Here is a 27,630-nt window from a genome sequence, read left to right as displayed (position 1 = left end):
TTACTGCAAAAGTACAAATCAAACAAGCTTTCTGTAGCATTAATTTTCTACTTGATTTTTGTATATAGAAATAAATGCATAACAAATCTCAGAAGTGATTGCTTCTCAAAGTCAACCAGATGTGACTGAATACTGTAGAGGTACATCAGAAATATCAATCATACACATGTTTAACATTAATGTAGAGTCATCCTGCCTGCAGCTTGTATAATGAACTGGTACAAAAATATTCTATTCTGGAGAAACTGCTTAGCTGAAATGGATTTGACAACTATTTTGGTTGCATTTTTTAATTTGTGATATACTGTTTTCACCTCAGCTAAATATCTACATCTTTATGATACTTTTAAGGGCAATTAAGCTTTAGTATGCAGAAGGAGAGACTTCTGTGGTTCTACTCACTGTGAAACAGTTTGTAGTATTTTCAGGCTCTTTATATCACGTTCTTTCTAATATGCATGGAAAGCCAGAATAATCCCCCAAACATATCCCATAACTATTTATACTTGAGCTTTTCAAAGCAAGAATAATTGCTTTAGACCCTAAAACTCATAGATTAAGACCCCCTACCTTTGCCACACTGAAATACACATTGACACACTATCAAACAGGAATCCTTGACATAATCTGATTGGGGCATAGACCACATACTTATAATTTGCTGTAATAATATTTTATATATATATATATTCATGTATAGATATGTATTTGTGGTTTTGGCCCTAAAATATTTTGCTGTATTCCAATTTTTATAATTTTTAAGGTTAAAAATCCCTCCTTTAAAATTTAATCCTGGCCCAATGTGCTAAGGTAAGATTGTTAAATAGCTGTTTTGTTAGGAAAGTATTTATCTTTTGAACATAGAGAAGAATATTATCTCAACACTGTAATTCCAAATAAATGGAGGTATTGGATTGAACATATCAATTTCAGAGAGTGATAGATGGCATTACTTACCAAGGACCCTCATTATCCATCCAGAACCACTCAGTCGTTTGAACAGGTATAATTACCTCAGAAACATAGCTCTTGAATATACTTTGTCCTGGCACTTACAGTTTTCTCCCAAATGGTAGAAATGGTGTCACTTTTCTCTTTCTTTTTAAAATAAACTGATGTTCCTAGGAAAGAAAAAAATTTAAATGTAATTTCAAGACTGTAGTGGACAAAGAGTGGAATGATAAAATAGCCTCATAGCTTCTAAAACTGTGCTACTAGAGGACATACATATAATTTCTCACTGATGAGAGTTCTATATCATGAAAGGGGAAATCAGCAAGCTCTTTGAAATACGGCACAGTGTTTATTTCCCTCACAGGACTGACAGCAATGTACTTTTTACCCAAATATAAGGCTTCTGCTCTTTCTTCTTTGTCCACAGTCCCAGAATGCCTCCCCCAAGCAAAGGAAGCAGAGCGTGTACACGCCACCTGCCATGAAAGGTACTGTTTCAGGTCGTTTGAGTGCTGAGTTCGTGGCTGGCAGCTGGTCTGTTCTCAAGGGCCGTATGCTTGACTGTAAGCTAGGTCTGGTCTCAGCTCTACAACTCAGAAATGTGCCTTTTAGTAAGAGGTTTTCTCTATTTAAAACTTAGTTTCAGGCTCTTGTCCCCTCCTGGTATGAGCCAGGAGCTCTTTCCTCTCACTTTATTTCTAAATAAAAGCCTGTACCTTGCTCTCTTTAAAATAAAAAACTTAATTTCATCAAGAGTGAAATAGGGGGCTGAAGAAGGGATAGCCAGAGATGTCTCAGGATCTCAGTCTAGAAATTCATATTTTTTAAAGTAATGACAAAGGTTTCCTTTTACTCTTCCTCACATATTTTCTTTGAAGGAATTTTTCCAGAATCCTAATTACTCTTGATAGTGCTGGCAGATAATTGTCATTTTATTTCCTTGGCTGAAGCAAAGTAGGATGACTTGAACTATGGGGCAGATTTAATGTAAAGTATTGTTTCATTGTCTTGTGTCAAGAGCAGCTCTAAGAAACCTACTTGAACAGCTATTAGCTGTACATGTGACAGCTGTTGAAATAACAACTAAGAATGCTAGCTCAGATTCAGGCATTTTCCCAGGATTCTCCCCCAAAATTGGCACTGCTAAAAGCACATCTAAGTGTATCAGAATTTTGATCAACATCAGTTACATAGAAGGTTTCTTTTATTTCACACACAAAAATGTTCCTGACATTAGGCAGAGAGTGTGTTCAATGCAGTAGCTCATGTTCCAGTCCAGCCCTTGGGCCGTTGGCCCAGTGGTTCAAAACGCCGTCAACCAGCTCGGTTTCAACGACAGGAGAAGCCAGCTGAGCCGCTTCCTCTGGAGTCTGGAGAGATGTCTAAATTGGGAGTGAAATTTTCCATTCTGTATTCTCTCTAGATTTGAGGCCTTTCAGGGAGGTGGGATATAAATGGACAGATTAATAGCTACTTTCAGTAAACTTCCTTCCTGTGCATCCATAGAACTCCATGTCTGCTTGTTTGTAAGACTGTAGGAAATAAAGCAATCACCAGCATCGTGGCTTATTTCAGGGGATTACTGAGGCTATCAGCCTTCCCTCACTGAAGATAAATGTAATCATTATATTTTCCTTATTATAAGTCATCTGGAACTTTCAAGACATCATCTTTGGCATGAATGGGCAACAATGAAAGACACATGTTCACTTATTTAATGATTTCCTCTGTTCTATTTTGGGGTGGCTTAACTAAATAAAGTAATACTGTTTTCATGTCCTCAGAGAATAATAGTATTATTTTTAAGGGAATTCATAAAATCAAGGCCCCAAGGGCTCATGGTTTTCATTATATTTAGCTCTCAAATATCATAGGAATGTGGGATCCTAACATTTAGGGAAATTAGTCATACTGCACATTTTTACATGTAACCTTACTACTGTCAAGCCCTCTGAGATGGTCATTCAATGACAGTTACTTGGCCATAGGGCAAAGGATTGAGAAAGCATAGCTAATTCTTTCAAGAGGCTACCATGGTATAATCTACTTAGGTCCTCATTTATAATGAGTAAATACCTAGGTAAGTCTCCTGCTTCTGAGAAAAGCAAAAAGAAAACTAAATCCATATGTTTTGTTCAGTCTACCTAACCTATGGGCTAGAAATGAGTATTTGAAGACAAAATTGAGCTATGGTAACATATGGTGTGCATTGTGAGCATATTAAGAAGCTTCAATCATAAGAAAGATGAATTAGCAAAGGCAATGTTATTGAGCTGCTTAATACAGTAATACAATTGCTCTGTAATGTGTAATTCTTCAAGTTGCAGTGGAGCATGCAATTATTGAGAAAAAAGTGTGCTGGGAGAGCAAAGCAGCAACAGATGTGACTGGTAATTATGAAAAAAGTCACTCTAACAAAAAGGCCACCTAGGCCTTCACAGAGGATCCAGTGAGTAGTTAGTAAAACACAGCACACACACACACACACAAAAACCAGGCAGACTCTTTGCTTTTTCTTCTCTCTTATTAGGGAGTGAGGAGTTATTGGGTACAGAGACCAAAGTGGCAGGAGGGGAGAGATGCCTCAGCCCACCTTTGCCATTTTAATTAATGCACAGCAGACTATTCTCTTGTCTCCTAAGGGCATCTATTTTTCCCTTTTCCATTTACTATAGTATTTATGGCTCCACCAGATTTCAGGAAATAGAGACATGTCCAAGTTATCTCTTGTGATGAAGGTTTTATATGAAGGTACAGGAAGGAAGAAATAGAGCAGGGGAAACTGTTTTAGTGGGCACACTGTCACGACTGATACGCTGATGGCCCCCAAATTCATACATGCAGTCCTAACATACCTCCTGCACTTCAGATTCCCATTGCCAACTGCCTACTGAATTTCTTCACTTGAACATTTCTAGGGTCCTCAAATTTATTATGTCCAAAACCAAACTCTGGTTCTTTTCAGGTTTTTCCCCATCTCAATAAATGGTATTCAGCTGTTGGATACAAAACTCTTCTGTAATCCTTGACTCCTCTCCTTTACTCAATTCATTGTCTGCTCTTGTTAGCTCTAATTTTAAAATGCGCCCCTCATCTGTCTAGTCCCCATCTATCACCCCACTGCCACTTCCTTGTGCAGGTGCCATCCATTCCTTCTCGCCTGGGCTGTATTCTCCTGGCTTCTGCTCTTACCCCTCTAGAATCCAGTCTCCAGACAGAATGCAAAGTAATTCCTCTCGTTCATAAATGTGATCATGCCATCCCCTAGATCAAAGTCCTCAATGGCTCCATATCATATTCAGAATAAAATTAAAAATCCAACCATGGCTAACAAGTGCCCAAATGAGTTGCATGAGTCTCTCTCTTTGATCTCATCTCCTTTCATGCTGCTCCTTGTTCATGGGTCCAACCTGTGGATAAAGTGAAGGTTCCTATGGCCAGGATCCTCACTTGAACCTAAACTATTTGATGATGTAACTGGCCTGCTGCTAGGTTACTGCTTCCACACCTGTAAGCAATGAGCTATTATTGACTGAGTCACTATATAAAGAGCTCTGCCCAGTGCTCTGGGTGGGGACAGAGACGAAGGAGGATTACAGACCTGCAGACTGTTGGATGCAGATGTAATTCTTGTGCTCGACCTATCATCAGGAGAACAGGCAGGGTAATAAACCCTTTCACCCCAAGAACATTCCATTGTCATTCCTTGGTCTCACTGATTCCATAGTGAACTTGCCCAAGGCTGAAACCCACTGGTAAGACAATTGTCGATAGCAGGATTCATTGTTGACCAAAGAAAAGAAAAGGCTGCGCTCATGGAAAGAGTGTTTCAGCAGCTGTACCTATGGACGGGGAGACACTGAAGTATCCCCCAGTGGACATGTGGTAACTGGGAAGGGATGGAGGACTGGGGTCCACCCCCAAGAGAAAGAAAATGTGTTGCTAACTGACACGGCACGACTACATAGTGCTGTGGAAATGGTAAAAGATGTCATGGTAGCCCCAGAGGAAGCAGCATGAGAAGCAGCAGCACACAGGCTGCCAGGTGCCGTGGGGCTGGTGAAGGATGTAGTGGAGCTGTCATCCCCAGAAATGGAGGAGCAGAGGTTTGATGAACAGGTGGGGTAGAGGCCCTGCCGGTGCCATCAGCCTTCCCCTTGGTTTAAACCCCACTTGGTTGAAAGTTGGTGAAAGCCCGAAGGACTTGTCAACTGCGGGTTCTTCCAGGAGAGGTGCAGCCCCCTCCTCAGGTTGTGGAGCCCTCCAAGCTCTGCTCCTATCCTCAGGCTCAAGCACAAAAGGAAATACAATCTGCTTCTTGAAGGAAGAATTTAAAGAGCCCAATGAAGGTCATGAGGACCCAGATGTGGGTTGATTTGAAAAGGTAGAAGCAGACAGAAAGATATTGGATGACTGGAGCTGTGGCAACAACTGAGCCCAGAGCAGTGGTTCTGGCTGCTGAGGATGAAGCAGAAGCCAGAGATAAAGCAACAAGATTGGCCTGTGTGTCTGCAAGACTTTCTGCTGGAGAGGCTGGAGAAGGTGGGTATTATAAGGCCCACCCATGGTTACAATGTTCCAGCTTCCTTGCACAGGGACCATTGCAGAGGATTGAGGGCACATGATTGAGAGGCGAGAATCCTGGAGGTGTGGAGTGTGGATAAAGTGAAGTTTCCTGTGGGTAGGTGAGAATCTTGGCCCTGGTTTTCTAGCTCACCACACACATGTAGGCAATATGTCGTTATTGACTCTATATAAAGAGCTCTGTCCAGTGCTCTGTGCAGCATGGTGGCACAGGTGCAAGGCTGCAGGAGAGCAGAGACAAGACTGGAGTGGTAGCAGCACCAAGGACAGAGACTGAAACGGCTGCGGGGGCAGAGAGGCCCAGAGGCAGAGACCGGCTTGCTGCATGCAGGCTCGTTCTGAGTGGACAGGATTCTAGTGACCTACCTGCCACCATGGAAATAAAGTTGGGTATAACCCTTTCACCCCAAGAATGTTCTACTGTCATTTCTTTGGTCACATTGAAACCATAGTGGACTTGCGTGGGGCTGAAACCCATTGACGAGACAAACCTCATGAACATTTTCGCTTTTTTTTTTTTTTGAGAGGACATCTCTCATATTTATTGATCAAATGGTTGTTAACAACAATAAAATTCTGTATAGGGGAGTCAATGCTCAATGAACAATCATTAATCCACCCCAAGCCTAATTTTCATCGGTCTCCAATCTTCTGAAGCATAATGAACAAGTTCTTAAATGGTGAACAAATTCTTACACAGTGAATAAGTTACATGGTGAAGAGTACAAGGGCAGTCATCACAGAAACTTTCGGTTTTGATCACACATTATGAACTATAAACAATCAGTTCAAATATGAATATTTGTTTGATTTTTATACTTGATTTATATGTGGATACCACATTTCTCTCTTTATTATTATTATTTTTAATAAAATGCTGAAGTGGTAGGTAGGTGTAAGATAAAGGTAAAAAACATAGTTTAGTGTTGTAAAAGAGCAAATGTAGATGATCAGGTGTGTGCCTGTAGACTATGTGTTAATCCAAGCTAGACAAGGGCAATAAAACATTCATGGATGCAGAAGATTTCTCTCAGAACAGGGGAGGTGAGGTTCTAAGCTTCACCTCTGTTGATCCCCAATTTCTCACCTGATGGCCCCCCTGTGACTGTGCCTGTCTTAGGTTGTTCCTCCCTTGAGGAATCTTACCCGTCTCTGGCTAACCAGTCATTTTCCGGGGCCATACAGGGAAATGTAAAATTGTTAAGTGAGAGAGAAGCCAGATTGTTTGAAAAGGTTAGCTTTTTACTTCTTTGCATATTTATCCCCTGTGGCTTGTATGCCCAGTATTTGTCTTGAGGTATCTTTACCACTTGAAGGAATTATGATACTCGGTAAATTCGATACGAGGCACGAATTCTATTTAAGGGTTGTAATTAGGAAGGAAGAAGAAAAGCTATAGAAGTAGCAGGCGGAAGAAAACATGGGAAGTTTGTTTATTTGTTTGACATATCTTCTTGTAGAGTAACTTCAGCATGTATAGGTTTTAAACTACTAATTAAATTGTGCACACACATTAACATAATAGGAGTACAGTTACATAACCAAAGCAGGCCTATAATTACCAGCCATCTCCAGTGAAACCAAGAAAACCAGTTAGGCACCTTAGGCATTTGTGAAAACTTATCTATGATATGGTGGATATTGTCCAACTGAACTTGAACAGTCTGAGAGAAATCAGACAAATTAAAACAACCCATTCCTGAAGACTGTTCACATCCCATATGTTCTTTTAATAGTAGATAGTCTGTAGTTGTAAGATTTTGGAGCATTACAACTTGCACTTCTCCTAATTCTTGGTTGAGTTCCAACAGTATAGATCCAGTCAAATTTGTTGTTTTACTGTATGCACAGGCCAGCTTAGATATCTCCTTCTTCATTCCCATGGCAAGTCCAGGAACCGGTGGGATGAATGCAGCTACAGCTGTAGCAGCGCCTGGCTATTTGTTGAGGTTTTTTGATGATCATCTTCTGGTATGAGTCTTCCAGAGAGTGCTGATGTTGGAAGTTCTTCTTCATAACGTATCTTAGTTCATTTTCTGGGTAGCCAAATTAGGCTTTGATCCTCTGTATAAACACAAACAGACCCTTTGCACACACTTTGATATGCCCTTTATACCATTGTGTAGAACTCATTGGAGGTCACCACACAGGAACTGCTTTTTTTTTTTCTTAAGAGAAAGGAATATTATCAGAAAAATGTACCTCCATAGCCAATCATCTGACACCCTTTAAGTGATCAAAATTGAGGATATTTAAAACATGCATTAATCATTGATTTACAGTTAGTTTTATCCTCTCAGGAAGTAATCCCCCTTTTCTTTCTTTCTTTTTTTTGTTATCATTAATCTACACTTACATGATGAATTATGTTTACTAGGCTCTCCCCTATACCAGGTCCCCGCTATAAACCCCTTTACAGTCACTGTCCATCAGCATAGCAAAATGTTGTAGAATCACTACTTGTCTTCTCTGTGTTGTACAGCCCACCCTCCCTCCCCTTTCTCCCAGCCCCCCATGCATGTTAATCTTAATACCCTCCTTCTTCCCCCCCCCTCCTTATCTCTCCCTACCCACCCATCCTCCCCAGTCCCTTTCCCTTTGGTACCTGTTAGTCCATTTTTGGGTTCTGTGATTCTGCTGCTGTTTTGTTCCTTCAGTTTTTCCTTTGTTCTTATACTCCACAGATGAGTGAAATCATTTGGTATTTCTCTTTCTCTGCTTGGCTTATTTCATGGAGCATAATACCCTCCAGCTCCATCCATGTTGCTGCAAATGGTAGGGTCTGTCCTCTTCATTTTCACTCTTTTTATACACAACCAACAGACTTCCATTTCAGAGTATTTGTATTTTCTATTTCCTCTGCTTGGAATGCTCTCTAGCCAGTGATATCACAGGTACCTCCTTAGAGAGGCCTTCCTTTCCTGATAATTGCCCCTCCTACTATCTCTATCCATGTCTTTACACAGTGCCTAATTTTTTTTCCATAGAACTCATCATAATGTACCCTGAATGAAGTACCTCTGATGACAGTTTTGTTCATTTGTTCATAAGTATCCCAGAACCTAGAACAGTGCCTGGCACATAGTACATACTCAATAAGTATTTGTTGAATTAATGAACTATAATGAAGTGGGGAATCCAGTCACAGTGTCACCTGCTCAGAAAAGGATATCTCTTGAGCCTTATCATATTCATGACTGTTCCTTTTTCTCTTTGCTTCTCTCTATGCCTGATTCGCCCATAAGTCTAATGTTCCTACTTATCCATATGCTTCTGTTTTTCTAGTTTTACTTTTCCAACTTCCCTTCCCTCTGGTCAAAGAATATCTGATTTGGTAAAGTAATTACCATCCAGAATGGTGTGTCTATTGGACTGAATTCTTAAGAAAGATCATGTCATGGAACACTGAACAATCAGCCTTTGGCCAAAGTCTGAATTCTGCAAATGGTAGGGTCTGTCCTCTTCACTTTCACTCTTTTTATACACAACCAACAGACTTCCATTTCAGAGTATTTGTATTTTCTATTTCTGGGTCAATTAGCTTGTGGCAGAGATGGCCGCTTCCTATGACACAGCATGGCAGCACACGTAGAAGGATCTGGATATAGCTATCTTCACTCAAAAGTGTTTCATGTCTTGCCTAGAAGATTTACTCCTAGAAAATAATAATACATGTAATACTTGGACTGACCATCTTTCTATTTATAACATTGTAGGCACTCAAAGTTTTTAAGGAACTTAGAGAGGAACTAGTACAACTATCCAGTATGACTGAATTTCCTCTACTGCATCTGAACTCAGGGCATTAAATCGGTTGTTTTCTTGGGGATTCCAGTATGTTAGGCCTGGGGTGGAGCTGGGCCATCAGAAGTTCCAGCTGATTCTGCTACAGCGAGTCCAACGATTGACCAGACTCAGATACCCAGTCACCTCTCTAACGCGTCTCTCTGGGGTCATAGGTAGGTATTACACGGAGAGAACACAGATCCTGAGATCAAACTGAACGTGTTCAAAACTAACCTTTTCATCTTCTCTATACCAAATCAGTTTGTCCTGCACTGTTCCCCTTTTACAAGAAGTGGAATTTTCACCTGCCTAGGTGCTTATTCCTGACTTCTGCGAGCCTCCAGTGACCTTTCCCTGTCCTTCACTATCTTCAGTGGTAGAGCACCAGGTCTTTAGGGTGTCATCCTGTTAGTAGAGTCTCTCCCACGTCCCTCTTCACTAGACTCCAGTGCCACCACTGCATTTCAAGTTCACAGTCATCTCCTTGCTAGGATGTAATTGGTCATTCTCTATCCAGTTTTTGTCTTCTCACCTTCCATCTGTTTTCTACACTGTATCCAAAGTGACTATGCTTACATCCTTGGTTAAAACTCTTTAATAACTCCCCACTGCCATTAGGTAAAAATCCCTACTCCAGAGAAAAGTTTTTAAAGCTTCCTATCCTATGACTCCAGTTGCCTCTTCTCTTCTCACAGCTGCACAGCATTCTGCCAGCTCTGAGTACCCCAAGTGATTTGCTGATTCAGTAAAGAGTTTGCACACATTCTTCCCTTCACCTAGAATGTTCTTCCCTGCCTTCTCTGTCCTTATTATTCATTTGGCAAACTCATACTTATCATTCAAACCCCGTCCTTCAAGACCAGTTCCTGAAAGTAGCATTTGCTAACCCTTCATTCTAAATTCCTCATAGCTATAAACTCTCTATGGATAGTTATAAATTCTCTGTAGTTCTTTCATTGCACATAATTACAATGTCTAGGTATTTATTTAGTGTCTGTCTCTCCACCTAGACTGGAAGTAACATATATGGCAGCAGTGACAGTGTCTATTTTGTTTACTGTAATATCTGAAGGGTTCAACAATGCTTGGGAAATAAACAGTACTTATAAATGTACTTCCAAGTAATTTTTAAAAATACCCAACACATTAGTGTTGATGAATGAATCATTTCTTTAAGATATCTACCTTCTCTCTGGTCTATTAAAAAGATCTTTTTTCCATTGAGGATTCAAGTTCCATATATTGTTGCTGTTTTAAAATGATGGGTACCTAAATATTTCAAGACATCTGTTAGGTCCTCTCACCCTTAAGTTACTTCTTTCCATGTTAAAATATCTCACTGTCAATTATGCCTGCCATTTAGTCCTTTCACATTCATTCTTTATCTCCTAATAAGTTTGATTTTGCCTATGTCATTCTAGAAGCACATCAATGAAAACCAACCTAATATTGAAGGTGTGGTCTGATCAAAACAGAGTGGAGACTTCAATTATGCCTGTCACCTCCTTCACCCAAGATAACTTAATCTAATTCTATTAATGCACTCCAATATCTTACTAGGTTTTTCTGGCAGTCATATGCATTGGTGACAAATACTTAGCTTACTATAAATTAAAAACTTCCAAGCCTTTTTCATGTGTTCCTTTTGAACCATCTTTTCACCATGTATTCCCCATTTTAAAATAATGTCTTTTTTTTAGCCAAAAAGCAAGAAAGTGCTGTCATCTCAGTGGAATTTCCTCTTGTTAGAATCTTGCTGTCATATGAACATGTCATATTACATATCATGTTTCTATCATTCATTCTATTTTCTATTATCTTAATTGCATGTCACCCACAGATAAACTTATCTTTAGTATTTTTATTCATGTCTGTAATAAATACACTGAACAGGACAAGGCAAAGAGAGGGCCCTACAGCACACATATCTCCCTCTAGTTGATGCTGGTCTCTCTGAATACCACTATTCAACCAGTTTTCAAATAGACATACTATGTCAGGATTCCATCCTTTAAAAACCAGGGAATATTCTGAACACTTTTGTTAGAAACATTGTTGCATTTCAGATATCTTGCGCTGACCACATTTTCTCACTGATAACAGACAAGTATAAATTTATATTGCATATCACGCATAAAAATGGCAGAAGTTGCAGTTTGCATAGAAAATAGGCTTTCTTTTCCACTATGCTATATAATAATAGAGTTTATATTAGATAAGTAGAAAGTTCTGAAGATTATCAAAAAGTGATAGCTGCCTAGGGAGTAGCTCTGTGCACTTCTCTGATGTGTGTATGGTGGTCAGCCCTGCAATTTATGGAACAGCCAATTAAATGATTGCTGGATGGCTTGAATCATGTTTTTAGAAAAGCAAATAGGTTTGAATCTTAGGACAGGAAATGGCTGACTCATTTCCACCCCGTTTTTTTTGTGTCTGAGTGTTTTACTGGAATGCAAATGCCTTCAACTGGAGAGAACAAAGCAAGTGCTATTGATTTAAAAGGAAATTTGAACATGAAAAAAAGCAGCTGATTGAAAAACAGCTTTGTGTAGCAGAGCTTATTGGTATTACATCACCATTCTTAATGCACTGCAGGTCAGACTTTTCATATACTTCTGAAAAACATCATCTTCCTCTCATTCTTCATTATTTCTTTAAAGGAAACTTAACTACTGCAGTGTCCAGAGATGGTTCTTCTGATACTGCAAATAGGTCATATGCTAAATAGACCTTCTTTGAATGCTTGTGGCTACATAACTCCTGTGTGTCATTTTCTTCAAGGATGGTTGTGATCTTGATATTTTTCTCAATTCAGCCTGTTTTCATGATAAAACAATAAATGCAAATAAGGAATAACCCAGGGAGAGCAATAAGTGAAACTGGCCCCCAAAGAGGTTTTGGGGGAATGACAGTGGCAAGGACGTGACATGTAATATTAACTGCAGGATAAGTAAAGCTGTACATCATAATTATTTTACAAGACCCAACAAGAAAGGACATAGATTTTGGGGGGCAAGTGATCAGGGTTCTAACCTCAGTTCTACCACTTATTAGCTATACAACTTCAGCAAGTCAATGAGTTTAATGTCTCTTTTATCGGTAAAATGGAGATGATACCTACCACGCAGTATTGCTGTAGAGACAAAGTGAAAGAATGTGTGGGAAGAGAATGCTTAGGAAAGGCACATGATATGCAGGAACTACTGTGAATAATTATTTGAGCCCTGGATTAAGAGTCAGGTGGAGTCCTGCTCCAGAACCCAGAGGAAATGGAGGAGGGATGAAAGAACTTGGGGGAGAATGAAATACCTGCCTGCACTCTCATCCCAGCGGGAATGGAAAGGTCAGAGTGAGAGGTACCTGGTCCTAATAAGAATGTGGATTGCCTCACCTTGCAACCTTCACCCACTTTCATTTGCAAGTCTCAGGTGAATTCATAAAGTTAATCTGTGACCCTTCATTTCCTTTTTAACAAAATCCAGCTGGATTTGTGTTCATTTTACCTGTCTCCTCCCGTCGGTCACCGTGTCTCTTATTTCCCAGCTAACTTGTAACCCTCTCAGAGGTGTTGGTATTTAAATGGATAAATCTTGGATTTCAAAAAAGCTTAAGAACTAAGTAATAATTGAAGGTGAATTTGGGGGTGCTAAAGGAGATGATGCAATAAACATTTGTTGTCAGAGGGTTGAGCAAGAAACCCCATTGTATAAATTCAGCCTATAATTAGGCAACGTAGGTAGATTAACAATGATTATATCAAATTGTGACCAATTCACTTTCTGATTGCAAACCTCTTATAATTATGACTGAAAATAGGCCTTCCTGGTCTCGTCATCCCCTGCACATTGAAAATTGAAAGCAGGGCGAGAAGGCACCAATATCTTTTAGTTCTTCATTAGGCCATGACCACCACACTACTTTCTTTTTAAACAACATTTCTGTCCCCTGGCCGGTATTCTCCAGGTAGCATCACGTTGCCTTTCTAAATCTTGGCTTTTTTGTTTGTGTTGGCTTGATTCATATACTGTGTAGGATGGGGCTTATTTATGCAACTCAAGAAACATTTTAACAGATTTCTAGATAACAAGGAACATTCTAAATATATACAAGGCTTGCTTATTTCTTTTTTTCAAAGAAACCAAGTATGCTTCTATTTCTAGATCCACTTCCTTCACTTCTCTTCAATTTCTTCCACTAATTTCATGTTCATTTTCCTCATATCTTTGAATGCAGAAGGTAGGGGTCTGGTTGGAGAACTGACCTGAGAATGTACCTTTCTAGAAAGTCACTAAGATGTCTTTTTTTTCTGAGATCAACATTGAGAGAGAGTAAAGCAAAAGGCAAGCACCAGAAAGTATGGGCGGATTTCATATTTTACAGCATTGTCATGGTTATTACAGTGAAAGGTCTAAAGGACCTTAAGATGAGTTAAATGGCAAATCTGAAGCTGGGGACAAGAAACTGAACTTCATGTGGTGCTACTTCCACTTTGAAAAGGAGACCATTCTTTTCCAATGTGATTCCATTCATGTGTTTGTATATATTTACCCATATAATTTACCTTTTAAATTTATGTCCCCCTGTATAAATAATATACAACTTTAAAAATTGCTTCCTGTCTTAGAAGCAGGGGAAGACATGAACTTTTGCATTTGTTGGAACACGTGAATCAAGACCCAGTGTCTTTAGGTCTTTTCCAGATACTCAGATGGTGAAATTCAGTTGTGTAAGCCCCCATAATACACTGCCACAAATCCCCTATGAGTCTCCCTGTGTATCAAGTGCTGCATTAAAGCGGTGTGCCTGCAGAGATGAAAAGCGAAGTCCCTGCCCTCTGGGAGACCAGTCCAGAAGAACCAGCACCAAGCAGTCAGCACAGGTGTTTGCGAGGGGGTGAGGAGACCCACCCCAGGCCTTGGGAGTGGGGCATGCAGACCACAGAAGGAGCAGTCATTTGCCTGGAGAGTAAGACGGAACAGGTAATGGAAAGTTGGAACACATGGTTCACCATTTTCATTTCTCCTGTTGTTATAAAAGTGCAAGTGTATGAGATGAGAGCCTAACATAGAGAGTTAAACTGTGCATGGGTCATTGCAAAGACCTTTCCTGCCATACAAAGTTTCAATAGGTCCCACTAATGGACCATGGAGACATCACATTCCAAAGCATTTGGAAATCCTTGTGCACTGGATTCCATTTTTAAAGTTCTGGTTCATATCTTTGTCTTTCCTCTCAATAATATTACCTTTAAAGCAGAGTGAGTTCTGGCTCAAATTACACTTTGAAAAATGAACTTTATGTTTTACAGCAATTTTAGAATTACAGAAAAATTGTGATGATAGTACAGAGTTCCCATATAGCCTGCATCCAGTTTCTCCTGTGATGTGTGTAATGTATTATATGGTACACTTGTTACAAGTAATAAGCCAATATCAATTCATTATTATTAACTAAAGACCATATTTTATTCGTATTTGTTTAGTTTTTGCCTAATGTCCTTTTTTTGTTCTAGGGGCCTATCCAGGACATATTACACTTAGTGATCAAGTCTCCTCAGGCTTCTCTTGATTGTGACAATTTCTCAGACTTTGTTGTGTTTTTTTTTTTGACCTCGACAGTTTTGAAGAATAACTGGGCATGTATTTTCTAGAATGTCCTTCCATTGAGATTTGTCTGAAGTTTTTCTCCTGATCAGACTGGGGCTGGTCATGGGGAAAGGCTGCAGATACCCAGTAACATTCTCATGGTGTGATGCCATGGGCATATACTGTTACCTTACTGACCGCTGTTCATGTTGGCCTTGATCACTGGCTGAGGTGGTGTTTGTCAGGATCCTTTACTGTGACCTTGCTATTTTTTAACCCCCTTTCCGTATTGTACTCTTTGGAAGGAAGTTACCATATGTAGCTCACCCTTAAGGAGTGGGAAGTTACATTCCACCTCCTTGAAGGAAATGTAGCTGCAGAAATTATTGGAATTCTTCTGTGGAGGACATTTGTTTCTTCTCCTCCATTTATTTATTCATTCTTTTATTTTTATCAGTATGGACTTATGGGTGTTTATTTTATACTTTGAATTATAACTCAGTAATACTTTGTTTCTTTTGTTGCTTAAATTATTCCAGCTTTGGCCAAGGAAGTTTTTTTTCAGTTAACTTCTGTTCCCTTGGACATATCCATGAATGTCGGGGTTTTTTTCTGTTTGTTTGTTTTAGCATATCCTTACTTTCTGGCACTACAAGGCACTCCAGGCTCATTTGTATATTTCCTGCCCCAGCCTTAGAATCAGTCATTTCTCTCAGGAGCCCTTGAGTTACAATTTTAATTCTTCTTTGAGTCACTATACTGCAAGATATATGCTTGCATCAGTACATACTTTTCTGAAAATAAAGAAATCTGTCTCTTGTTTTGAAGAAATATATGTGGATCATAGCCATTAGTGTTTAGGAGAGTTAATGCTGTACTATTAGTACGCTAAGATATACACACATCATCCTTATTTGTGTTAATGGAAGTTCCAAGAAGAAAAACAATACCTAAGTGTAAAATAGGCAGATGCCATCTTTGTGGGCTTGCCTTTCTTTATTTAATTCCGACACAGTGTTCCCTGATGTTTTTGGGGCTGAGATGTGTGTTGCCCTTTATAGATGTGAAATGAGTAATAGGTTTGCTGCCCTCTTGGAGATTAGCTGTTAGCTTTACTTAAATCAGAGATTTAAAAAGTTATGTTTATAACACCTTATACTTGTGCAGTACTTCAACATATGCATGTATTTCTCTGTAATTTATTTAGTTATTAATTTTTGCAGAAAACCTGTAATGTAAGTAGGACCTTTCATTTTAGAGGAAAGGGAGGCTTGCAGCAGAGTGGGGCTCCTGGGTTAAGTGTCTCTCTCCTTCACCAGGCCAGATGGTGACCCGTGCTTTTTGTTTTTTAGTTGGAAGAGCAATAGGCCCCGTTTTTGCCATTTTTGCACCCATGTATCCTGTTCCCTGTAATGAAAATCCAGAGAGACTTACAACTTAATGGAAAGTTTTTACAAGACTTTTTTATACCAAAGGTCCTATAAAATGCTTACTATCTTTGTTTTCAATCATGTTTTGTAGTTTCAAGCTCACATTCTAGATCCCTATGTAATAACAATTTTGTACTCAAACCAAGCTTGCTGTTTATCTTCTCTCCAATCCACCTTCTCCCTACCCCTGACAACTGAATACACAAATCTGACACTGTCACTTTTGTTTTACAACCCTTCAAATGTTCAACAATTCCTTTACAATAAGGCCCTAGAAATAATGTGCAGGGCTGTTTACGATCTTATATCCCCGCTTATATGTCCCCCTTATATCTGTCTAGCCTCACCGTCCACCAGTTTCCCTTTATTTCATGCTGCAGCAGTGCTGAGATGTAGTTAGTTCCTTGAAAATAATACATAGGTTTTAGCTTGCATGTTTGTTCTGCAGTTTCATTTGCATGAAGGCCTTTCTCTATCTCCTCCACTTATAAATCCTTTGAGCTGTGCTACTTTGAGACTCAGAAAGCTGTGTGCATACCCATTTATATGTTATCTAGCTAGACTGAATTCCTGGAGGGAAGAACCAATGTCATACTTGTCTTCCATTTGCATTACAGAAGGGTCTTAGCAAATGCTGAATCAATTGAGTGAATAATCTTAATGATTTTAAAATGTGAATTTAACAGCTTAGTTTTAGCCATATTGAACAAATTAATAAATTTATGCTGTGTATTTTATTCACTCACTCACTCACTCACACATTCTACAAACATTTTTACAATGCTTACTCTCTTCCAGGTTATGTATTACACTCTTCCAGATCAGGATGAGCTAAATACAATCTCTGTCCATAGGAGAAATGGACCTGTGTCAAGTGAAAAAGAAGTTGTGTAAATAAAATAATGATAAGCTCCGTAAGGTTGATATGGACAACAGAATTTGAACCCAGAGGAGGAAATCCCTCCCTATCAGAGACTGTAGAGATTTCACAGAAGAAATGACCTTCATCTCTTAGTTGAGGGATGACTAAAGCCGGAGGAGTGGATTTCAGGCAAAGGGCTGAGCTGATGTGGAGCCACGGAATGGGAGAGGGCACGCGGAGCCGGAACCCAGGGAGGCCGGGCAACATGTGGGGAGCAGAGGCTGGGGAGACTGTTGGGACTTGTCGAAGTTCCTGTGCACCATGTGTTGACAAGCTGGGATTTTATCCTGAAACAGCAGAGCACTGGGGACATTTTTTAAGATTACTTGGTGTGTTACTGTGTTCTCTTGAGTCCTTTGAGAGAATGGAGGAGGTGACAGGGACAAAGAAGTTGCTTCACAGTGTTCATTTTTAAAGATTAGTCTACCTTAGATTTTATTCGCCTATTTCTATTATCTGCCAGTTCCCAATGCTCTCGTTTATGTAAGAGTGGCTAACTGCTGGCACCAACCTCATTTTCATTTTCTTTAACTAGTTAGACTTTCTAAATGGTAGTTATGACTTGTGAGTCAGCTAAAATACTCATGTTATCTTCCAAATAAATTAATATAAATCCAATTAGAAATGTGCTATAATATAAAAGTGTCAAGATAACTTGAGAAACTGGTGCTTAGTGGGGCATGTTTAAGATGGGATTACATTCTTCACAAACTTGTGCTAGTCTATAAAACTTTTCTACACATTTTCTCTCTTAAGCTCTTATATTCTTGTCTGGCCCTCAAAACAAAGGTCTCATCTGCAAGAAAATTTTAAGAACAGTTTCATTAATTCCTTTCTCAATAGGTCCTCATGATAAAATACCCCACATTTCAATTGCCAGAACTGGCTGTACTCTTTCTGTGGTATGTTCATTATGGGATAGTAAAGGTATCAGCATTGCTGTCAATCAATATACGAATATATATTAAACTCCAACTCTAGAAAGCTCTGAGCTGTGTTATTTTAAACAAATGAACTAAAACACCATAGGTCAAATTTTGAGGAAGATTTGCAGTATCATTTTTTTCATTAGGAGACAAAATACCTAGTAGAAGTAAGAGAGTCCAAAGGTTACAGTTTCAGGAAATTACTTGGCCCACAAGATAAAGATTATTTGATAAGCATTGCACATTTACAATCTGTATTCTACATCCCTTCCTTTTTGGTGAACTTGCCAACGGGAGCCATGCTCTGCTTTCCTTACCTTCATAGGTATGCCAAAGCTATCTTGTTCTTTTAACAGAAATTTTATTCACTGCACTCCTGAGAAACTTTGTAAAATTTTATTCTCAGAATCAAACTTAAAATGATCTTACTGATGTCCAGCAAGTTATTTTAGGGCAAGGCTCTCACATGTTTCTATCAATATAACAATCAGAAGACAATCTTAGCTTTACATAAAGCTGGACTAGAATTGGTAAAGGACTTTGGGTGTTTGACATGGCGTCATCCGTCCATTTCTGGATCTGAGGCCGTGGCTCAGTCTTATGATTAAGAATTTAATTTTTAAAAGATGATTGGTCTTCCAAGACCCTGGCAGTCTAGAGGCAAAAGAGCAAAAGAAGTAAGCAGCAGTAAAGGGAAAATGACTGCAGGAGATGGGAGAGCTGACTGTGTGAGGACAGCAGAGGCAGAAACACTACAAATGTACACAACTTCTACACTGCGCCAGACAAAAGGTGCTATAATGACCTAGAGTCATTAAGAAAAAGTTGCACTGTTTGTATTATCATATGTATTTTTAAAAGCAGGGAAGTGAAACTACAATGAAAGACTTTGGTCTCATGATTTTTTAAAATAGTTTCTATTCAATGTGGTATGTGCTCTGCATTACATGGAAATATGAGGGCACATGGCCCCTCATCCTTTTCCTGAAGGCCTGATGTCTACCCTTGTCATTTTGTATGTGCTCACTGTGTGAGTGAGAGGGTGAAAGGACCGGAAATAGGGAGAGGTCTAGAGCTCAGTAGCTCATAAGCTGGCGTTCCAGTGATTCCAGGACATAAGGAAGGCTGTGCAACCGAACTTGGCCTTACTTTGCAATTTTGCCCAGTCAACCCCTCACCTCCTACATGAAGCAGAGGTTTCCTTTAAAATCTTTCTCAGAAATCTAAAGGTGTAGATTGACTTCCAAGATTTCTTCTACTCCCTACAAAGCATTTCATCTGGTTTAAAAAGTTAAAAGGGTCACTTTGAAACAATAGAAGGTGATTTCATTTTTCCTTTTGGAGTGGTGAACTGTCAAGCCAAATTTCAATGCCATATTGATTCATAGTCACAGAGAACCACCTGAAATACTCTTTTTATGGACTGTTTCAGAAAATAATTAATAATTAGAGCAATAATAAATCATTCTTCCTTACTGTATACTTGAGGAAATATTTTACCTAATTAAAAATTTTTTTTGGTTGTTAACCCTATGCAATACTCTATGTCCATTTCATGTGAAACTATGAAGGCTAAGCATCTTAGTGCAAATTTTCAAGAGTTTACATTTGAGGTTCATTTCATAATCTCTAGATTACATTTTGCCTCTTTATTTACAGTAATTCAGTAAAAAATGTATATATTCCATGAATTGAAAATGACCACTGCATGATAATGCTTACCTTGTATAACAGTAGGTCTCAAGATAGATTTTTTTATGGAAAAAAAGGAGTTTTGAAAGGTGATTAAATGTATTTTAAGTATGTATTTATGATGAGTATTACTTTATTTTTAGGTTTTAAATTTAGTTCCACTATGTCTTATTCTGATGTTTGCCTTGAGAAAATTCATTCTATTATTGTGGGAATTAGTCTGAATCTTTTAGGACAGTTCTTACATTGCTACAGTAAGCTATTTGTTTTTGAATAACTCAAAAAGTCATGAACTTGAATGATTTTTTTGGATTAAGATACATTTTCTAAGAACTCAACCAAGGTAAAACAGAGAGACACAGGCATAGTCTTAATTTTAATGCAAATAAATTTTAATTAACATATCAATTTGTTGAAATTAGCAATGAAAAGTATTCCAAAAGTAAATATCACAGGGCCTTGTCAATGCCAAAGCTTTCTTTCATGTTATTAAGATAGATTAATTTTTGAGTCGCCACAGGTCCCATGTTTTACTTACAAGGCCAAACCAAAGAATTCTTTGCATTTATATCAGCATCCCTAGTTTTCCAGAGAGGCATTTTAATCCCTTCTGATCTCTGAGATAAATATATTTTTTCACATAATCATATAATTACTCAATAGACCAGAACAGATCCCATGGAGCCACTCCAGTGTGTGCTGTGTAAATAATGGTTTGTTCTACCCCTGGTAATTGGCCAACGGAGCCCCCGAGGAGTGTTTTGATCCCTTAAATAAACACTATATGGGCAAGGAGGGCTGTATTTTCTTCACTGGCGATGAGACCAGAAAGAACTTCACATTCAGTGCTTATTACATCATTTTAAAAGGAACAAACTGCTTGTGACTATATAGCTCCCTCTGCTGGTTCCCAAAATTAAAAGTACAAGTAGAAAAAAATGTTTATGAAGGAGAGCCTCTTAGGAGAAAAATGTATCATTTAAGGCATGCCATAGGGTTAAAGGAAGGGAATATTCAGCAAAAAGTCTCATTTGTATGCTTGCCAAGGTGTAAGTCACCCTGCTCAGTATCTGCCTTTAATCAGTCTATCCTTATGTATGCCTGTGCTTACTTTTTGCAACAAAAAGCAAGCTCTAGAACAGTAGGCAGGTAATTTTTCTGGACAACTCCAACAAAAGTGAGCTTCGTGAGTCTACCAGCTCCACTTTAATAGCTCCATCTCTCTGTAAGGCAGGGGATTATTCAGAGGGGGACTTATTACCTTTACTCCCTCTACAGGGGTGGCAGATAAAGATGTAAAGAAATGAACATCTTTTTCAAACTGACCAATTACAATCCTGTGTTTCTCAGCTTCATGGCATCGGTGACCATCTTCATTTGGTATAGGCAAAAAACAGCTGAAAGAGAGAGGACAGGAGTTGGAAAAATGTGGCTTTGAATCTTGGCTCTGACAAAGTCTATATAATCTTCAAGTTGTTTTTCCTCTCTGCTCTTTCTTGTTCACATCTATAATTTGGAGACAAAATCTCAGAGAAAGGGCTAAAAAAGTAATGTGTGTATAGTGCCTAGCATATAGCAGAGCATATTAAGTATAGTTAACACTATTCCTGAGAAATCTGGGTTTCTGCTCCAACCAAATGATCCACAGTGTCAAAGAAAAATTACTTCCCTGAATTCTGAAAGTGTGGCAACATAACCCATGGTCAGTCATATAAGCAATATGATTTTTATTGAAGGAAAGTAATATGATTTGACTTCACCATAGTTACACAATCTACAATCCAGTCCTATTTATTTTTTGCTGTAAAGACAAGATCAGAGATATAGTTGGCCCTACAAAATTGTAGGTCTCAGAAACCTATTAAAGCAGGCTACAGAAGAAGCTAAGTAAACAGTATATTCTGATGATGGGGATTTAGAGAGTGAGTTGTAGACACTGTCATAGATTATTACAAATAAATTCACATCTTTGATAGCTCTCTTTTTCTATATATACAGCAAATGTGTTTATTTAGTAAATTAGGTTTTGCAAAGACAGTAAATAATGGGTTTATAATCAAACAGCTTGAGAGGAAAGAGTGGTTGGAGCTTAATATTTATATATTCTGAGTGGCAGTCTGTCTCCAGGGAATGCTGTGCTGTGTCTAGTTCTGTGTACACAGGCTAGGTTACTCTTTACTGTCAGGTAATAAAAAAATAATAGAGCAATATAGGTAGTGACTAAGTGCAAAAATCTGAAGCCAGCAAATCTGATTGAATTCTAGCTCCGTTCAGCTGTCTGATCTTGAGAGAGTGCAGGGCATGCCTCGCCTGTGCTTCACTTTCCTCACTTATCAAATGGTGGCACGCAGTCTGTGTCCTAGGGCTACCTTAACAAATTATCACAAACTTGATGACTTAAAACAACAGAAATTTATTTTTTCACAGTTTGGGAGGCCACAGTCTGAAATCAAATTATCAGTGCAGTCATGCCCTCACTGAAAGCTCTAGGGGAGAATCTTCCCTTGCCTCTTCCAGCTTTGGTGGCCCGTTGGCAGGCGGCAGCATGACTCTAATCTCTGTTTCTGTCTTCCTATGCCCTACCTTGGGGTCTCTGCATGTCCCATCCTCTTATGAGGACACTGGTCATTGGTTTGAGAATACTGGAACCTAATCCAATGTAACCTCATCAATTAAACATCTGCAGAGACCCTCTTTCCAAATAAAGTCACATTCTGTGGTTCCAAGAAGACACAAATTTTCGGGGAGCATACCTCATAGGGTGGTTTTGAGGATTAAATGAGTTACTGTAATTAAAGCACTAGAACAATGCCTGCCACAGATGTTATAACTAAGGGTGCTTCGAAAGATAAATCTGCAGTTCAAGCCATTTCACCCAGATTACAGATGCCCAATTCTGAATATTTGCTGGACAGCTTCCCCACCATACTAAAGTGTATTTTCAGATTTTGTGGCATTTCAGCAAGGCGGTGTGATTTGGGTGCAATATGTGGAATTGTTAGGAAGAACGTGGCTACTAAGTCATTAGTTGCTATTGGACAAATCCTTAGGCAAAGGATGTACTTCCTCTTTCGAGCCTACTGCCCTCTGGTGTCCTTATCTATTAAGGGTATAAAATGTGTTATAAGAACTTAGCAGCACACAGTAAGCAATCAGTAAATGGTAGCAATCAGTATTACATAAGTTTTTTCGGGTCTCAGATTCTAGGTGAATCTTGGGTGCTCTTAGCCTCCTTTCATTCTTTCAAAAAAGAGGGTGAATCCATTACAGTGCAGAGGTTATGTGACGTACTGTGACAGAAACTTTTAAGATCCTTATACTTCTAATGCTAGAATAATCAACATAGATTCAGCACATACTGAATGTTGAGATTCTGAAGAGTGTTGGAACAGATGAAAGTGGTCACTCAGTAAAGTGAATGAGAGACTCTTGATTCTGAGATGAACTAGCAGGGTTAGAATACAAATGAACTTTCACAACTTCTTGATGGCTTCTTTTAAAAATATTGTGCCATCAGTGACGACTGCACTTAGCAGCAATTACATTAACTGAGTCGAATGTGTGTGGTTGAACAGCCTCTCAGACAACCCTGCTCATCCACTCATATCCTCTGTAAAGCCTGCCCATTTCACTATGGCAATATACTTCATTCTGCATATTATCAATATTCCACATAGTAAGCCATAAACATCTGGGAGAGAAGCCTCATGTGTAGAAATTTTATAGTTAATGGGAAATTAAATACTAAAAATTCTAACATACACATGCATTCTTTTTAAAAATGTCTTTTTTTTAGCAGCTTAAATAAACAGAGCCATTATTTTGACAAAGCAAATACGAACATTTGAGATTTGTGCAAGTTAACTTGCTGTCCTTTAACTACCACTCTGTTTCCTAGAAGACACACAAAGACGTTTTTTAGCTTGTAAGAAGCCTATGAGCTGGTTAGGAATCCTCAGCACAGCTGTGCCAAGGCTAGAAACACATTCATAAAGCAACAGATGAATACAGGTATTTGGTATGGGAAGTCATTTGCTTTTAAAGTGATGGATATTAGAGAGGTGATCAGAGGAGGTATAGTTAGGAAGTATTTTGTAGCAAAGGTTTCACCTGGTTTTTAAAAATGATCCAGATTATGTCTGACAAAATCATGAGACATTGTCTCCAAAGTGTATTTGCATGTGTATGGCATAGAAATCATAGTTGCAAAGTTACTCTGAAGGGCAGAGGGACCAGGCTCACTGAGTGTCGCCTTGACCTGGTAAGAGAGCCTTAGTCATTGAGGAGATCTGATTCTGAGCACAGCGTCCATTCTGTCGCTCACATTTGTTTCCTGCTCTGCCTTTATTGGCCCCATGTCTGAGTCACAGAAGAATATAGGCTTGATGAGTACAGAATATATATTGACTATGCTAGCATTAGATACAAGGGAAACTAAGAGAAATATAAGGGAAACTAAGAGATCGAAAAAGTTGTTTCAGTAAAGGCACTCTTGAACATTGAAGGCCTAAACAACATTACTAGGCAGCCCCTCTAATCAACCACAGCATGAAGGGAGAAAGGGCAGCCTTTACTACTTTGCCCCAGACCCCACCTCTGCCCTGATGTCACAAGGACCTTAGTTGACGACACTTTATGGAGCAAAGATGTACTTAATGGGAAGCTGTAGCACTTAGTGGAGTCTGGTGACACCCGGTGGGAGACCACAGTATCTGGTGGGACAGAATCAATACAGTCCAACTAGAATACACTTACGTGTGAACCCAGTTACATACTTACACCCTGAAAGTCCTGAATGCCTTGGGACAGGACCAGGGCTGAGTGGATTTTCAAAGAGACCTTAGGTGAGTCCAGGATTCAAAAAAGAGATTTAAGGTGTTACTGATTTTAAGATCCCATTGGTTCCTCAGGTTGCTAAAGTCTAGTAAAAAAATCAAATTATAAAAGCAAAATTAAATTTTCCTATTTCCAACTGTTTTTGAAAGTTTTGGGTTTGAGTCTTCTGATAGAATCGAATAATTAGATTCAAGGTAAAATTTATTTTAGATTTCAAGTTTTCCCTTATACACACTCATCTCTGCACATATAAATGTATACCCCTATCATGAATAAAAATAAAATATTCTGAAAATTCATCCTTTAATTGTAGGAAATTAGTAGTTACTAAAAATTGTTCTCTAAAATTGTTCACTAGTATGTTATATAGTGGCTGTACCCTTCAACCCCACTGGAATATAAACACAAAGGTGTAAAAGATGATACTTCTAAGAGATAATTAAATTCTGGTTCAATTCACCTTAGACAAAATGGGAAATGTCTTGTATTTTATTGCCTCTAGCTTCTCACACTAAAAACAATCCCTAAAGAATTTGCTGCAAGGAATGTTTTTTCTGTCTAAGGCAACTGCTTTGATTGTACGACAGCATCAACCTTGGTTATATGTGTTGAAGTTCAAATATTTGGTATTTCTTCAATGAATAAACTACACTATAACATCCACAAGGGAAAAACTGTTTTAAAACAGAGAAGGGACAGGTAAGAAAACTGATCACATAATCCACATGTTTGGTGTACTTTGTCATCCAGTATATTTTATTGTTTTGGTCAAATGAAAGTATACTGATAAATATACAAAAAACTCAAGACAGATCATAGAATGAAGACTTTTAAATGATAGTATAGAATAATCTAGAAGACAGTGTGGATACATATGAAATAGTGAGTCTGGAAATAAGACATAAATGAGAAGTTAGGGTAAGACCTTATGAAAAAAAAAGTGGGGGATTAGAGAAACGAATAGAAAACAAATTCTGAAAGCCAAACCATGACTGGAAAAGAAAACAAAGTGGCAGATTGGAAAACACGGTAAACAAAATGTTATCATTCTATCAAGAGCTCTCAGATATCAAGGAAAAAACATGCTAATACTTTTTCAAAAAATGACTTAAAGATGTGAACACTTACAGAAAAATATAGTACCCCCCCAGACAAAAAAAAAAGCTAAAACTCCTTCATAATTGAAGAAATATAAAATAAAACAACCTTAAAATTTAGATTCTCTTTAAAAAGACAAGATTCAAACTGTGAGAGTATGGGGCAAGAAACATTCATGCATGGTTATTAGAATACAAATTGGTACCACTTTTGAAAGAAACAGAAAAATGTTCAAGCCTTTTGTTACAAAATTCTGCATTTATGAACCTGTCATAAACATATGGGAAATTAATCGCCATAACAAATTAAGTGAAAAAAGCTCAATTCACAGTGATACCTATCTTATCATTGTATGATCTCAATTTTGCAGCAAAAATTGAAGAAAATAAAGCAATATTAACAATGGTTACCAGTATGAAAGACTGTATTAAATCAAGATAGGAACTGAAAGATTAAAACAATAGGGTCTACATATGTGCACTATATCAAGAATATATTTAAATCTATCTCTCTATATGTATCTCTGTGATGATATCATACAAACATAAAAATCCATTAATTAACAAAGTAACTGTTTATGTAAGACCTAATATGTGACTGATGCAATTTTTGATGGATGGGGATGTGTTAAGGGAGTAAATTTTTCTTCTATTTTTCTTGTCAGATAAAAAATATAGTCTTCTTCCATCAAACTGGCAGGTCCATAGTGATATAAAAGTTGTATGAAGAATCTTTTTCTCTCCCCCTCTGTTGAGGTGAGTTTAGGTAGCATTAACCTGGAATATTACTTAACACTGTGCCTTCTGAATTATGATTAGGCCCTTAAAGTTTAAATATGAATCAATGAGAGAAATGGTGAGCACCACACAGGTGTTAATATTTATAGAATTAGAAGAAAATTTATTACTAGCAGGTGATCAGCTGCTACATAGCACTAAAAAGTTCTCTAAAAATGGTCTTTTGTGACTTTACTCATATTCTTATTCATCATAATTCAAGATTTTTTAATTCGTATTTTGAAATGATCTTTGGGGGTCTCTCCCTTACTGCGCTAAATCTTGTGGTGAATTCTTAGCACAGGTTTGCTTGGCAGGATTGGACACAGATGATCACTTCCTCTTCCACGACCTACTTTCTCTCCTTGGGTTCCAGGCACCACACCTACCAGATTTTTCTCCCATCTCACTGGTTGCTCTGTTTGTCAGCACTCTCAAAGGCAGGTGACCTAGGGATCAAACTGTATTCTCGTTTCGATCCACATTCACCCCGGCTGTAATCTTATCTAGTCTAGTGGCTCCAAATACCTTCATATACAGATGATTCCTAGATTTATTTCCTTTGAATTCCATATTCACATATTAAACCATCTGGAAAAAAAAGGTTATTCACTTGGATAGGTAACAGACACCTCAAGTTTAACATGTCCCTAACAGAAACCACAATCTCCTCTCCCTGCCAACTCCCTTACTTAGGAAAAATAACATGCTACTTCTGCAATCGTCTTTCACCCAGTTAATGGCATCTCCATTCTTCCAGTTACTCTGACCAAAAATTTTAGTCTTCCTTCGTTTCCTTTTCACTCTCACGTTTGACATCCAATCTATCAGGAAATCCTGTTGGCTCTACTCTCAAAAGATATCCAGTCACTTCTCACGGCCCTGTTTGCTATCACTCCTGTTTGAGCTATCAGTATTCTTCACCTGGATTTACTTCACTGCAATTACCTCTTCATGGATCTGTTTTACCTTGTGTACTACAGTCTATTCTTAATACATCAACAAGAGTGATTGCTACTGGTCCTGATAAGGCCTCAGGGA

The 27,630-nt window shown here is 38.5% G+C and overlaps 1 protein-coding gene across 1 annotated transcript in view; it reads left to right on the top strand.

Moving 5' to 3' along the window:
- Positions 1-27,630, top strand: part of PPP1R1C (protein phosphatase 1 regulatory inhibitor subunit 1C) — a 100,706-nt gene that overhangs the window by 47,899 nt on the left and 25,177 nt on the right. Inside the window, exon 4 of the mRNA XM_017660174.3 lies at positions 1,382-1,442. Coding sequence (XP_017515663.1) covers positions 1,382-1,442 — 61 coding nt within the window. The remainder of the gene's footprint in view (positions 1-1,381; positions 1,443-27,630) is intronic.

This window comes from Manis javanica, chromosome 12 (assembly GCF_040802235.1).
Source record: "Manis javanica isolate MJ-LG chromosome 12, MJ_LKY, whole genome shotgun sequence".
In the NCBI taxonomy this organism is placed as follows: Eukaryota; Metazoa; Chordata; class Mammalia; order Pholidota; family Manidae; genus Manis; species Manis javanica.
This window is presented reverse-complemented; position numbering and strand designations above follow the sequence as displayed.